Genomic DNA, 14751 nt, shown 5'->3' with positions numbered 1-14751 from the left:
CCGGATGCTCAGCCTGGACAAAACTCACCCCATAAAGAGAACACTCCCCGACCCAGGCCCCAACTCCACTGAGTAACGGCACAAGAAGACACCCCCAAGATAAGGTGCCATGGTCCCCAGGCACATATGCTAAGATCCTCCCAAGGGGATGAGATCCTCAGACCCCCCCCCCCTTGCCCCAGAAGGGAAATTTTATCCCAGTCTTTCAGCCAGGGAAAGAATGCGGGACCCTCGAGTCAGACTAGATGAAGTTCTTCCCAAGAAGTAAAATCCGCACCTCCCAGCCCAGACATGAAATCACTCCCCAGGCACAGAGGATGAGACCCTCCCACAGGCATGAGACCCTCAATTCCCTAATTCCAGTTAAAACACACCTGAAGCCCCCTACTGAGAAGAATGGGATCCTTGTCCCAACCCAGATGAAACTCTCCTCAAATTGTTTATTTTTAAAACCATAACTGAACCTCCCACCCCCACCCCTGGCCTCACCTGCAGGGGAAAGGAACAGGTCCTGCCTAAAAATTGAGATCCTCAGGCTTCCAGCCTCTGCACCTGAGTTAAGCCACCAATGGGGGGTGTGGTGAGACCTCTAGTCCCAGCCCTGGTGAAATCCTCCCCTTTAAGTAAAACCCCAGGCCCCTACCTCAAAAATAGAGAACACTCCAGTCTCACTGGAGAGAGACAAGCCTCCACCTACATGGTGGGATTCCTAGTCCCAGCCCCCAGATACAGTGAATAAAACCTCAAAAAGGCAAACTCTCAACATCCCTGTGATAAGACCCCTCGCTTCCTTTTTTTTTTTTTTTTTTTTTTTTTTTTTTTCTACTGCACTTGCTGCAAATGGAACAGGTCAGGGATCGAACTGACAACACCACATAGACAAGCCAGATCATTAATGCACTCACTGTGCCACAGCAGGAATTCCTAAGACTCCTCCACTTCTAGCTAAGGAGACAGGAGTAGAGGATAACATTATCACCAGGGAAGGGGGACCCCCAGCCTCAGAAAGTAATGATAACCTTCCCCCATGTTAACTAACCTCCATCCCAGCTAACTGGGCTCCTACCCGTAAAAGGAAGAAGACCCCAAGCCCACTTTCTGGAGGGAACAACCTCCCCTAAGTGAAAGCCAGACCTCTAAAAGGGTAAAGCCAGATTCCTAGTGTGGCTCAGTGATAACGAACCTGACTAGTATCCATAAGGATGCAGGTTCAATCCCTGGACTCACTTAGTGGGTTAAGGATCCGGTGTTGCTGTGAGCTGTCATGTAGGTCTGAGGAGGCTCAGATCTTGCGTTGCTGTGGCTATGGTGTAGAAGGACAGTTGCAGCTCCAATTCGACCCCTACCCTGGGAACTTCCATGTGCTGTGTGTGTGGCCCTAAAAAGACAAAAAAAAAAAAAAAAAAAAAAAAAAAACAGGGTAAATCCTTCTCAGAGAGTGTGATCCCCAAAGGGTGAGAGTGCCCAAAACTTCATTCTCCAAACACAGAGTGTATGAGGTTGGCAATCCCTCTACTACTCTGGCAGGAGAAATCTCCCTCCAGCCCTTTCCCAAGGATGTGAGAGATTCATTCCATGTTTTCCAGATCCCTGACAAAGCTGACACTATGCTTACCTGGGAAAAAGAGGAGCTAAAGAGTATGAAGAGGAAGATGGAGAAAGATATGGAAAAATCAGAGGCCCTGCTCAAGGTTGGGGACTACCTGAGGCCAAATTAAGGGGAATAGAGGGGAGCCCTTGGCTATCTAATGGGAAAACCACTCTAACCTTGGTGACAATAGCAACAGAAAATCCCTCAGCCCACACACCCACCCCACGCTGACCTGACACTCACCGTATTTCCTTCCACTTTGTGAAATGGAAAAACCAGGGACTCTGAGAGATGGGATTAAGCCTCAAAATAACAATGAACACCCCCTTCTGTGCCAAGCCCTGTGCAGTCATTAACTCCTTAAAACCCTACTGTGAAGTAGAAACTATGATCCCCTCATTAGAGAGGGAGAAATTGAGGCTTAGAGAGATGTGGTCTCATCCAAGGAATGGAGCGAGCCAATGGTAAGGCTGTGGTTTGAGCTCAGGTATATTTTTCCCCCAGCTTTAACAAGGCATAATTAATCATTTTAAATTGTGTGTATATTTTAAACGTACAACTTGATGACTTGATATATGTATGCATTGTGAAATAATCACCACAGTCACCTCACATAGCTACCTGTATGTGTGTGTATGGTGAAAACTCTTAAGATCTACTTCCTTAGCAGATGTCCATTATAAAAGACAGTATCAGAGTTCCTGTTGTTGCTCAGTGGGTTAAAAATCCAACTAGGAGTTCCCATCATGGCACAGTGGTTAACGAATCTGACTAGGAACCATGAGGTTGTGGGTTCGATCGATCCCTGGCCTTGCTCCGTGGGTTAAGGATCCGGCGTTGCCGTGAACTGTGGTGTAGGTTGCAGATGCTGCTCGGATCCTGCATTGCTGTGGCTCTGGCATAGGCTGGTGGCTACAGCTCCAATTAGACCCCTAGCCTGGGAACCTCCATATGCCACGGAAGCGGCCCTAGAAAAGGCAAAAAAAAAAAAAAAAAAAAAAAAAGACAAGAATCCAATCAGTATCCATGAGGATGCAGGTTTGATTCTTGGCTTCACTCAGTGGGTTAAGGATCCAGCATTGCCATAAGCTTGGTGCAGGTCACAGACATGGCTCAGATCTGGCACCACTGTGGCTATGGCGCAGGCCATCAACTGCAGCTCCAATTCAACCCCTAGCCTGGGAACTTCCATATGCCGCAAGTGTGCCCCCCCCCAAAAAAAAGATTGTTAGCCGTAGACACATTAGATCTCCAGAACTTAATCATATTGCATAACTGAAATTCTGTACAACTTGACCAGTATCTCCTCATTTCTCTATCCTCTTAGCCCATGGCAACCACCATTCTACTCTCTCCATCTGTGAATTTAACTATTTTTTTTTATTTTCCCACTGTACAGCAAGGGGGTCAGGTTATCCTTACATGTATACATTACAATTACAGTTTTTCCCCCACCCTTTCTTCTGTTGCAACATGAGTATCTAGACATAGTTCTCAATGCTATTCAGCAGGATCTCCTTGTAAATCTATTCTAAGTTGTGTCTGATAGGCCCAAGCTCCCGATCCCTCCCACTCCCTCCCTCTCCCAACAGGCAGCCACAAGTCTCTTCTCCAAGATTTTCTTTTCTGAGGAGATGTTCATTTGTGCTGGATATTAGATTCCAGTTATAAGTGATATCATATGGTATTTGTCTTTGTCTTTCTGGCTCATTTCACTCAGTATGAGAGTCTCTAGTTCCATCCATGTTGCTGCAAATGGCATTATGTCATTCTTTTTTATGGCTGAGTAATATTCCACTGTGTATATATACCACATCTTCCGAATCCAATCATCTGTCAATGGACATTTGGGTTGTTTCCATGTGCTGGCTATTGTGAATAGTGCTGCAATGAACATGCGGGTGCACGTGGAATTTGACTATTTTTTTTAATTTGACTATTTTAGATTCCACATATAAGTGAGATCTTTCTACACCTAGCTTATTTCACTTGTTATAATATCCTCCAGGTTGGTTCCTTAAAAAACTAAATATAGAGCTACCATATCATCCAGCAATCCCACTCCTGGGCATATATCCAGAGAAAACCATAATTCAAAAAGATATATTCACTCCAGTGTACAAGACAGCACTATTTACAGTAGCCAAGACATGGAAGCAACCTAAATGTTATCAACAGAAGACTGGATAAAGAAGATGTGATACATATATAAAATACAGTATTATTGGAGTTCCCGTAGTGGCGCAGTGGTTAACAAATCCGACTAGAGACCAAGAGGTTGCGGGTTCGGTCCCTGACCTTGCTCAGTGGGTTAGGGATCCGGTGTTACCATGAGCTGTGGTGTAGGTCGCAGACGCGGCTCAGATCCCACGTTGAGGTGGCTCTGGTGTCGGCCAGTGGCTACAGCTCCGATTCGACCCCTAGCCTGGGAACCTCCATATGCCGCGGGAGCAGCCCAAGAAATGGCAAAAAGACAAAAAAAAAAAGTGATACATATATAAAATAGAGTATTATTGGAGTTCCCGTCATGGTGCAGTGGTTAAGGAATCCGACTAGGAACCATGAGGTCGCGGGTTCGATCCCTGACCTTGCTCAGTGGGTTAAGAATCCGGCGTTGCTGTGAGCTGTGGTGTAGGTTGCAGACACGGCTTGGATCCTGCACTGCTGTGGCTCTGGCGTAGGCCGGTGGCTACAGCTCCGATTAGACCCCTAGCCTGGGAATCTCCATATGCCACAGGAACAGCCCTAGAAAAGGCAAAAAGACAAAAAAAAAAAAAATAGAGTATTATTCAGCCATAAAAAAGAATGAAATAATGCCATCTGTAGCAACATGGATCAACCTAGATTATCGTACTAAGTGAAGTAAGTCAGACAGAGAAAGACAAATATCATATGAGATCGTTAATGTGTGGACTCTAACCAAAAAAAAAAAAAGATACAAAAGAACTTACAAAACAGAAATAGACTCAAAGATTTTTGAAACCAAAATTACGCTTACCAATGAATTTTTTTTTGCTTTTTTTTTTTGAGGGGGCACACCTGCAGCATATGGAAGTTCCCAAGCTAGGTGTCAAATCAGAGCCACAGCTGCCTGCCTACTCCACAGCCACAGCAATGTGGGATCCGAGCCATGTCTGGGATCTGCACCACAGCTCAGGGCAACAATGGATTCTTAACCCACTGAGCAAGGCCAGGGATCAAACCCATGTCTTCATGCATTCTAGTCAGGTTTGTCAACCACTGAGCCATGAAGGGAACTCCCAATGAACTTTATTTTTAAAAAGATATATCCTACAGGAGTTTCCATTGTGGTTCAGCAGATTAAGACCCAATGTTGTCTCTGAGAGGATATGAGTTCCATCCCTGGTCTGGCTTAGTGGATCTGGCATTGCCACAAACTGTGGCAAAGGCTGCAGATGCAGCTCATATCTAGTGTTACCATAAGCCTCAGCTACAACACCTATTAGACCCCTAGCATAGGAACTTCCCTGTGCTCCAGGTGCAGCCATAAAAAAAAAATATATATATACATATATATTCCATGTTCATCCATGGTGTCACAAATGGAAAAAGTTCCTTCTTTTTTAAGATTGAATAATATTTTATTACATATTATATTATTTATTACATTTATTAATATATATACATGGTTATTAATTATTAATGTATTGATATTGCTATACATTATAATATAGTTATAGTATTAATATGAGATAGTAATATTGCCGGTAATTACTAATATTACTATATTATATACCATATCACATTTTCTTTTCCAATCATCTGGCAACAGACATTTAGATTGTTTCTATGTCTTGGTTATTGAGAATAATGCTAAAATGTACATGGGAGTGATTTCTCTTCAAGATCTTGATTTCCTTTGGATATGTGGGAGGACTTCCTCATGATTCAACTCAGGTATATTGAGCTCATTATGCTGTACTATGTGCTCGTCTTTGTCAGCTCCAGCCAGAGATGGTCTCTTACTGCATCTTTCAATCTTGCAACAAGGATTTCTTTATAAGAGCAATAATGGAGATGGTAGGGTAGCCATGTTTTACAGAGCCTGTGTGAACCTCTGTCTCATCCATTTGACAAATATTAATCCAGTACCCTGGTGTCCCAGACACCATGCTAGGCACAGGGGACAAAATAGTGAACAGTACAGAACTGGCTTTGCTCTCGAGGAGTTCACATTATAGGAGCATTCAAAGAAAGGACCAGCCGGGGTGGGGATGGGTGTGGAGTTAGGGAAAGAGATCTAGAAGCAGGTGCACCACTGTCCGTTGTACTGAATCTTAATTGCATTCAATTCACTGCACCCCCAGGCTGCTGTCATATTCATTTAAATCTGGTGGTCCTGAAAAATCCTTCAAGGAAGTCTGAAACAGACAAAGGAGAAGACACTGAGGGTGGCTCCAGTAGGGAAGGACTTGCAAGAGAGAAAGGGAAATGGGGGGGAAACACAGACATAGATAAAACCCAGAAGAGGCCTGGGGCAAATATTTCTGGAGAAAAATGTTCACCACCAATAGACATGTTTCAACTTCAAATCATAAACTCAGACCTCAAAATGACACTCAGAACTTTCCCAGAGACCTGACCATGTGTCCCTAGAAGGCTTACTGTTCCATTGAGCAAGTTATTTCATACTTTCTCCTCCTTCAGATCTCTCGAATTCCCTGCTCTTTCTTCATCCTCAATGAATGACCCCATTGCATGGGAACCACTGAAAAGAACCTCTCTCATTTTTCTTCTGCCAATCCTATAATTCCACCTACCTACCACACCCACCTTCTGCCCCTTCTCCAGCACCATCAATATTTCTTTATTGTATCATTTCCAACAGTGAACAAATGGGGAATTATTCTTTAATAGGTAAAGATGTGTTCAGCATGATGGAAAAGTTCTTGAAATGGACAGTGGTGATAGTTGCACAACACTGTGAATATACTTAATGCCACTAAACTCTCCACTGAAAATGGTTAAAATGGCAAAGCTTTACATACCTTTACCACCATAAAAAAGAACCCACCTTTATTAATCACGTGCACCCTTCCAGATAATCCACATTTCTATTATTCCCTCACTAGCCATTCTTATCTGCATATTCTGACCCTTTCACTTCTTTTGGAGAGGAACTGGATCATTTTTCCCCCTGTCACACTGCCCAGCATACAGGAAGGGCCGGGTGAATATTTGAATTAATGAATGAAAGACTTTTTACATCCATTTTTTACCCAAGTGGATGAATCCTAAGGACATGATATTCAGCAAAAGAAGTTGGACATAAAGAACACATTTGTATGATTCCCTTTATATGAGGTTCTAAATTTCAAAAGCTTTTTCTTAAAGAGGTAGTAAATTTTTAAGCTTTGTATGCAATAGAGTCTCTCACAATTGCAGATGGCCCCCAATTTCCAATGATTCAATTTATGATGGTGCAAAAGTAAGACACATTCAGTAGAAACTGTAATTCAAACTTTGAGCTTTTATCTTTTCCCCAGCTAGCAATGTGCAGAACCATACTCTTTCATGATGCTGGGCAGCAGCAGTGAGCTGCAGCCCCCAGTCAGCCACACATAGGGTAAACAACCAATGCACTTATAGCTATTCTGTATCTGTACAACCATTATGTCATTCACTTTCCATACAATATTTGATAAAGTACATGGAATATTAGGTACTTAATTATAACATAGGCTTTGTGTTAGGTGATTTTGCCCAACTGTAGACTAATGCAAATGTTCTGAGCACATTTAAAGTGGGCTAGGCTAAGCTATGAAGTTCAGTAGGTTAAGTGTATTAAATGCATTTCAACACAATATTTTCAGTTTACAATGTGTTTACTGGGATGTAGCCCCATCAGAAGATGAGAAAGATCTATACTTTATTTGGCCAGTGGAGCACAAAAACAGACAGAAACAATATGTATATGAATAAGCATGGCCACATTCCAATAAAGTGTTATTTACAAAACCAGATGGCCAGTCCATAGGCAGCAGTTTTACTGAGCCCTTAAAGAAATGGCAAAATTAATCTACTAGGCATCTTAGTGGAGAAGAGGGGTACAGGGCACCAGGGAAATTTCTGAGATGATGGAAATATTCTATATTCTGATGAGTGTGGTGTTTATATGGGTATATACATATGGGAAAAGTCTTCTGTTTTAATATGACTTTCTTTTTTTGCCACACCCAAGGCATGCAGAAGATCTCTGGGCCAGGAATCAAACCCAAGCCACAGTTCTAACCAGAGCCATAGCAACAGCAATGCTGGATTCTTAACCCACCGAGCCATGAAGGATGACTTAAAGAGTTGCCAATATCTAAAGAAAGCAAACTATTTTATTTTATAATGGTGGAGGTAGGGTTTAGGTGGGGGTGGGGATCCAGAAAAGATGTAATAGCGCCTAGGAGCAGGGAGCTCTTGACACTGATTAGAAAAAAGGGAGACCTGGAGGCTAGGAGTGGAGGCAGGATAAGCCCTGAATGTGGTTGAGGAGAAGGGATGGCACAAGAAAACCAAAATGTAGGTACAGCTAGCAACCTCTCCACTTTACAGATGGGGAAAGTGATGGGAGAGAGTGCCAGAGCAAAGCCAGGCAACTGATGCTGGGAACGGGAAAGCTGCCACCAGCCCCTACTGCTCGTCCCCTCTCCACCCAAGGGTATTGAAGGCTTTCTGGACAGAAGTTGAGAGAATGCATCTGAGCGTCAATTTGAAAACAGGTTGCTCCTTTCTGGCTGCAACAAGCACTGGAGAAGATCAATTTGGAGACAAAAATACTTTGTGGCCACGAGCAGAGAGATTAAGTCACTTCCTCCAATCTCTCAGCTCACAATTGACCTTTTCTGCCTCTCTCTCCTTCCTCGCCCCCAGACCCTGGCCTCCTGCCGTGAAACTCTGATCTTCTGCTGTGAGGAGAGGCTCCAAGCTGTGGAGTTAATGAACCAGCCACTGGACAAGGTTCTAGAGCAGGCCTGCCGCCACTCTTGGGTGAACCTCTCCAGAGTTCCCACCCCTCGCACTCAGGGCTTGAAAACTCCACCTCCAGACCCTGTGGGCACCTATACTCCAGGTAAACCCCCACAGAAAGAAGTCCAGGATAGTGGGTGCCCTTGTTGCCACCTCTCCCCTATTCCTCTGGCTGCTGCCTTCCCTGGGTAATTGTCCCCACCCCCTCCCAGATCAAGCAAGAGGACTGAGAGCCAGTCTCCAGCTGAACCCATGTTTTTGACTAGCTCTTCCCACCGCTTCCCACACCCAAGCGTGCACGACCCCTTCAGTCACTCCCTGACACTACTCATATTAACCCTCCTATCGAACCCTCCCCCCCTGGACCTTCTCCCAGCCCCTTGAGTAAAGCCCCCTTCCCTGGGGGCCCGTCACCACCTGAGAACAGAAGAGGGGGACTCTGAAAGCCAGGATGGGGAAAAGGAGACCCTGGCACCTCACACGCGCCCCGCCCCCAACTCTGGCAGAGTGCGCCACTGCACTGTATGAAGCCAAGCAACTGCTGATGGAGTCCAAGGACACTTTGCTAGATATGGCAAAGAACGAGGAGGACATCCGGGAACAACAACAGCAGATAAGCGATCGCGTGTGCGCCTCGATAGCACAAAAAATGCGTGAGACTTTGGAGCTGAAGGTAGGCCCCACTGGCGGTGCCCCTCGTCGGCAGCTGGAGTCTAGAATGGGAGAGTACGGAGGAGGGAGAAGGGAGGTGCAAGAGGAGATGGGACAGAAAGCCAGAGTGACCCCCCTGTGCTCCTACCCACTCAGGATAAAATGAACATGACCTTAGGACTAATGAGGAGAACTATCCACCGGTGCACGAAATTCAACCAGGAGATGTACATCACCCACGGCCTCACCAAGGTATGGTTTGGGGAAAGGGTCTGCGGGGATGGGGTCAGGGGTATCAGGTAGGCTGGGACTCATGGTTCTGCACACCACACCCTGCCAGGGTCCTCTGTCTAAAACTCACCTGGAGACTCGAGAGAAACTGGACAGACCTCTGGTTCGTGTATACCAGAGACACGTGGGCACCCAACTCCCAGAAGCCACGCGCCTTGCCCAGGTACACCTCTCTCTGTCCCCCTTCTGTGATTTCCCACCCTCTCCAGGCAAGGCCCTGCCCTGCTAAGACTCCTTTCTCAAGCACATTTATCCCAGGTAAGACCCCCTCGCTCGGGTCTATGAGTCCTTCAGCTCCTCACCCAGGAGGAGGTTCTGGAATACCCACAGCTATCTCAAGTTCCCTCAACCTCTGTCCCACCTCTATCCAGGTCTGCCCTCCCACACACACATCACCTTCAGGCTCACCCGCTCCCTCATACTCGTCCTGTCGTCTTGTATTCTTTTCCAAGTACATCGTGGCCCAGGTGTGTTACTCCAACCCCATTTGAGGCTCACTCCTAGCTGTGCTCCATCCCAGACGGGGCCCTTCCGCACGCACACCTCACTCAGCTGTGTACCCCCCTACCCATCTGAGGCCCAACCCCTCTTCATCTGTTGTCCTTTCACACGCACACCTGGCTCAGGTGTGTCCGCCTATCCCAGAGAGTGCCTCGTGGAGACCCTCCTGTCTCCCAGCACGGTCCCTCCCCGTCTCCAGGGCACTGACAAGCTGCAGCGCCACATCTCCCTTGCGGAAAAGAATCTGAAGGAGCTCCTCGCTGCGCGCAAGAACCTCACCTGGAGCCTGAACTGCAAGAAGATTGGGCATGAAGTGGACGACAACGTGGTGCGCCTGCGCCTCCGCCAACGGCACCCACAAGTGTGCTACGAGCAAGCGCAACGCCTAGTCAGCGACTGGGACCCACGCACGCCGCCGCGCTGGGAGTCCAGCGCCGCAGCCAAGTGACAGGAGCACCCCTGCCCCTAGCGGGCCACAGCCCAGTGGCCCTCTCTATCTCCTGATCCACTCTCCTTTGAGCGCCCTCTAGCAGAATTATAACTAAAAATAACAATAATTACCATTTATTAGGCATCGACTGTGTATCACTTATCATAAAACACCTTATAGGCAGTGTATCTTGGAAGTTAATAGTATGGGTTTAGCCACCATATTTCTGGGGTTCAAATACTGGCTCCCTAATTTAAAATTGTGTGGCTTTAGGCAAGTCACTGTTCCTCTCTGACCTCAGTGTCTCCAACCTTTAAACTGTAGAATTACAGCATTCACCTCAAAGCCTTGTCATAAGAATAGATGAGTTATACATTAAAGGCCTGTAGAATGGTGGCTGCATATAAAATATCCTCAACTGCAGGTGAATTGTTATTGCCACTTTACAGTTAAGGAAAGTACATGAGGTTAAGCAGATGCCCAAGGTTGTGCAGCCAGTAAGCAGAAGAGCTAGGATTTTAATACCTGACTTGAGCCCTAGCTCTAAGCTGAACTTGGATTCTGCATTTATTGACGAAACACACGCAGGGATACAGCTTCCTCTAGAGCTCTTTCTAATGGAGGCTGTTTATTTTCCCAAACCCCAAGTGGGCAGGGGGAGTTGTGCCCTCCCCTCCTCCCATTGCCCTTTCCTCCATTTACCTGGGGGAAGGGATACTGCTCCTTCAAAATTCACAGCCTCCTTCATTCATTTATTAAGCTCCTATAAAGTGCCAGGTTCTGAGCCAGGCTCTGAGAGTGCAGCAGTGAGCAAGGTTCACATGGTCCCTGATCTCAGGAAGCTCATAAGTTGATCAAGAACAGCTCTACTGTGGCCTCCTACAGGAAGCTCACCTGACTAAAGCCCACCAGACATTTAGGCATAGATCGGTTTCTCCTCCCTGTTCTCTTGGACACCCTCCCATCACAGAATTCCTCACAGCAAGCTGTGATAATCATCTTCTCTCATAGGAAGATTCCAGGGTGTGATATACATAGAATAAGAGGTGTCTATTCAAGCCACAAATATTTCCCAAGCAACTGCTTCGTGCAAGAGTCTGTGTTAGGTGCTGGGGATATGTTGAGGAATAAAACACGCAAGATCATGAAACTGACCATGCACATGCAAAGAATTTCCCTCGCAAATATCTTTCTGGCAAAGTCACTGGACACAACCTAGCCCAGCCAACATTTTACAGAGAAGGAAATAAAGTTCAGGAAGGTAAAGTATATTAGCCCAGAGTCATAGAGCCAGCAAGGGATGAAGAAGGATTTGAATCTGGATCTGAATCCATGTTCTCTCTTTTGCTCCACACCACAAGCATCCATGGGCTCACCATTACAACTGAGTGGAGATGGAGAAGATTATGCTCATTGGGCAGGGAAATACATGGGGGCAGGGCGGGGGGTGCTGCATGCCTAGGATCGCATTGCTGAGGAATATGTCTAGGAGTTGAAACCAGCAATATCTGACTCAGAGCCATTGGACACCAGCACCAGCTCCCTTATCTGAAGAAGGACTTAGCCTAGGGATCATCAGGGGCTCACTGTGGTTCTAATTTCCCCAGGAATGTTCTTCAAGGCACTTCCTCCTTGCACTTATCCAACAGGAAGCAGATAGCACACCCAATTTGAAGAAATTTTAACAAAGAAATGACAGCTGATGCCCATTATTTTTTTTACAGACAGCCTATTTTATTTTATTTATTTTTTTATAATTTTTTTATTTTCCCACTGTACAGCAAGGGGGTCAGGTTATCCTTACATGTATACATTACAATTACAGTTTTTCCCCCACCCTTTCTTCTGTTGCAACATGAGTATCTAGACATAGTTCTCAATGCTATTCAGCAGGACCTCCTTGTAAATCTATTCTGAGTTGTGTCTGATAAGCCCAAGCTCCCGATCCCTCCCACTCCCTCCCCCTCCCATCAGGCAGCCACAAGTCTCTTCTCCAAGATTTTCTTTTCTGAGGAGATGTTCATTTGTGCTGGATATTAGATTCCAGTTATAAGTGATATCATATGGTATTTGTCTTTGTCTTTCTGGCTCATTTCACTCAGTATGAGAGTCTCTAGTTCCATCCATGTTGCTGCAAATGGCATTATGTCATTCTTTTTTATGGCTGAGTAGTATTCCATTGTGTATATATACCACCTCTTCCGAATCCAATCCTCTGTCGATGGACATTTGGGTTGTTTCCATGTCCTGGCTATTATGAATAGTGCTGCAATGAACATGCAGGTGCACGTGTCTCTTTTAAGTAGAGTTTTGTCCGGATAGATGCCCAAGAGTGGGATTGCGGGGTCATATGGAAGTTCTATGGATAGATTTCTAAGGTATCTCCAAACTGTTCTCCATAGTGGCTGTACCAGTTTACATTCCCACCAACAGGGAAGGAGGGTTCCCTTTTCTCCACAGCCCCTCCAGCACTTGTTATTTGAGCATTTATGAATGATGGCCATTCTGACTGGTGTGAGGTGGTATCTCATGGTAGTTGCATTTCTCTTATAATCAGCGATGTTGAGCATTTTTTCATGTGTTTGTTGGCCATCTGTATATCTTCTTTGGAGAAATGTCTATTCAGGTCTTTTGCCCACTTTTCCATTGATTGATTGGCTTTTTTGCTGTTGGGTTGTATAAGTTGTTTATATATTCTAGAGATTAAGCCCTTGTCGGTTGCATCATTTGAAACTGTTTTCTCCCGTTCTGTAAGTTGTCTTTTTGTTTTCTTTTGGGTTTCCTTTGCTGTGCAAAAGCTTTTCAGTTTGATGAGGTCCCATGGGTTTATTTTTGCTCTCGTTTCTATTGCTTTGGGAGACTGACCTGAGAAAATATTCATGATGCTGATGTCAGAGAGTGTTTTGCCTATGTTTTCTTCTAGGAGTTTGATGGTGTCCTGTCATATATTTAAGTCTTTCAGCCATTTGGAGTTTATTTTTGTGCATGGTGTGAGGGTGTGTTCTAGTTTCATTGCTTTGCATGCAGCTGTCCAGGTTTCCCAGCCATGCTTGCTGAATAGACTTTCCTTTTCCCACTTTATGTTCTTGCCTCCCTTGTCAAAGATTAATTGACCCTAGGTGTCAGGGTTAATTTCCGGATTCTCTATTCTGTTCCATTGGTCTGTCTGTCTGTTTTGATACCAGTACCACACTGTTTTGATGACTGTGGCTTTGTAGTATTTCTTGAAGTCTGGGAGAGTTATGCCTCCTGCTTGGTTTTTGTTTCTCAGGATTGCTTTGGCGATTCTGGGTCTTTTGTTGTTCCATATAAATGTTTGGATTGTTTCTTCTAGTTCTGTGAAAAATATCATGGGTAATTTGATAGGGATTGCATTGAATCTGTAGATTGCTTTGGGTAGGATGGCCATTTTCACAATATTGATTTTCCCAATCCAGGAACATGGAATATCTTTCCATTTCTTTACATCTTCTTTGATTTCTTTGATTAAGGTTTTATAGTTCTCGGCATATAGGTCCTTTACCTCTTTGGTCAGGTGTATTCCGAGGTATTTGATTTTGTGAGGTGCAATTTTCCTTTTCTAATGTTTCATTGCTGGTATACAGAAATGCAACTGACTTCTGAATGTTAATCTTATATCCTGCTACTTTGCTGAATTTATGAATCAGTTCAAGTAGTTTTGGGGTTGAGTCCTTAGGGTTTTCTATGTATAGTATCATGTCATCTTGATGCCCATTATTTTTTATTAAATTATACTTGATTTACAATGTTGTGCCAATTTCTGCTGTACGGCATAGTGTCCCGTCATATGTATATATATTCTTTTACTCATACTATCTTCCATCATGTTCTATCCCAAGAGATTGTGTATAGTTCCCTTGGCTATACAATAGGACTTAATTGCTTGTCCATTCTGAATGTAATAGTTCGCATCTACCAACCACAAACACCCCATCCATCCCATTCCCTCCCCCCACCCCCTTTGGCAACCCATTACTAAAACAGTCTGTATTTTTTAATTCATCTAACTTACTAAAATTTATTCCTAACCCCCATATTGTCAGGTTTACCAGGTCATTTTCAGGCATGTGCAGAGCAGTAAGACTTTTGTGTCCAGACTGCACATTCCCAAAAAGGTCCAACAAGGCAATGCTCTGCCTTCCTGCTTCAGGTCTCATCCCTAAACAAGCATCATTTTTGAGTCTGCTTTTTCCACACTGTTTTGTTCTTTTCATTTGCTTTCACTTTTGTTTTTGTTTTTGATGTCTTTTTAGGGCCAGGGGTACAGCATATGGAAGTTCCCAGGCTA

General features: G+C 44.8%; 1 protein-coding gene across 8 annotated transcripts in view; it reads left to right on the top strand.

Annotated features, from left to right (window-relative positions):
- The window catches only part of CCDC105 (coiled-coil domain containing 105), a 34612-nt gene extending 20403 nt beyond the window's left edge, over window positions 1-14209 (top strand). For 5 of the 8 annotated variants that reach the window (XM_085012587.1, XM_085012590.1, XM_085012588.1 and 2 more), the window contains 5 exons: window positions 8474-8672; window positions 9076-9242; window positions 9377-9472; window positions 9561-9674; window positions 10212-14209. In XM_085012587.1, the coding sequence (XP_084868713.1) occupies window positions 8540-8672; window positions 9076-9242; window positions 9377-9472; window positions 9561-9674; window positions 10212-10460 (759 nt within the window). In that variant the 5' untranslated portion in view covers window positions 8474-8539 and the 3' untranslated portion in view covers window positions 10461-14209. Of the gene's footprint in view, window positions 1-1586; window positions 1692-8473; window positions 8673-9075; window positions 9243-9376; window positions 9473-9560; window positions 9675-10211 lie in introns of all 8 variants that reach the window. The other 3 variants (XM_085012586.1, XM_085012585.1, XM_003123455.5) reach the window with 1 other exon arrangement.
- Window positions 14210-14751: the final 542 nt, after the last annotated feature.

The sequence above is a fragment of the Sus scrofa genome, chromosome 2 (assembly GCF_054392235.1).
Source record: "Sus scrofa isolate SSC_HxYL_T2T_F1_AM1 chromosome 2, Sscrofa_HxYL_maternal_Yorkshire_Landrace_v2.0, whole genome shotgun sequence".
NCBI classification, from domain to species: Eukaryota; Metazoa; Chordata; class Mammalia; order Artiodactyla; family Suidae; genus Sus; species Sus scrofa.
This window is presented reverse-complemented; position numbering and strand designations above follow the sequence as displayed.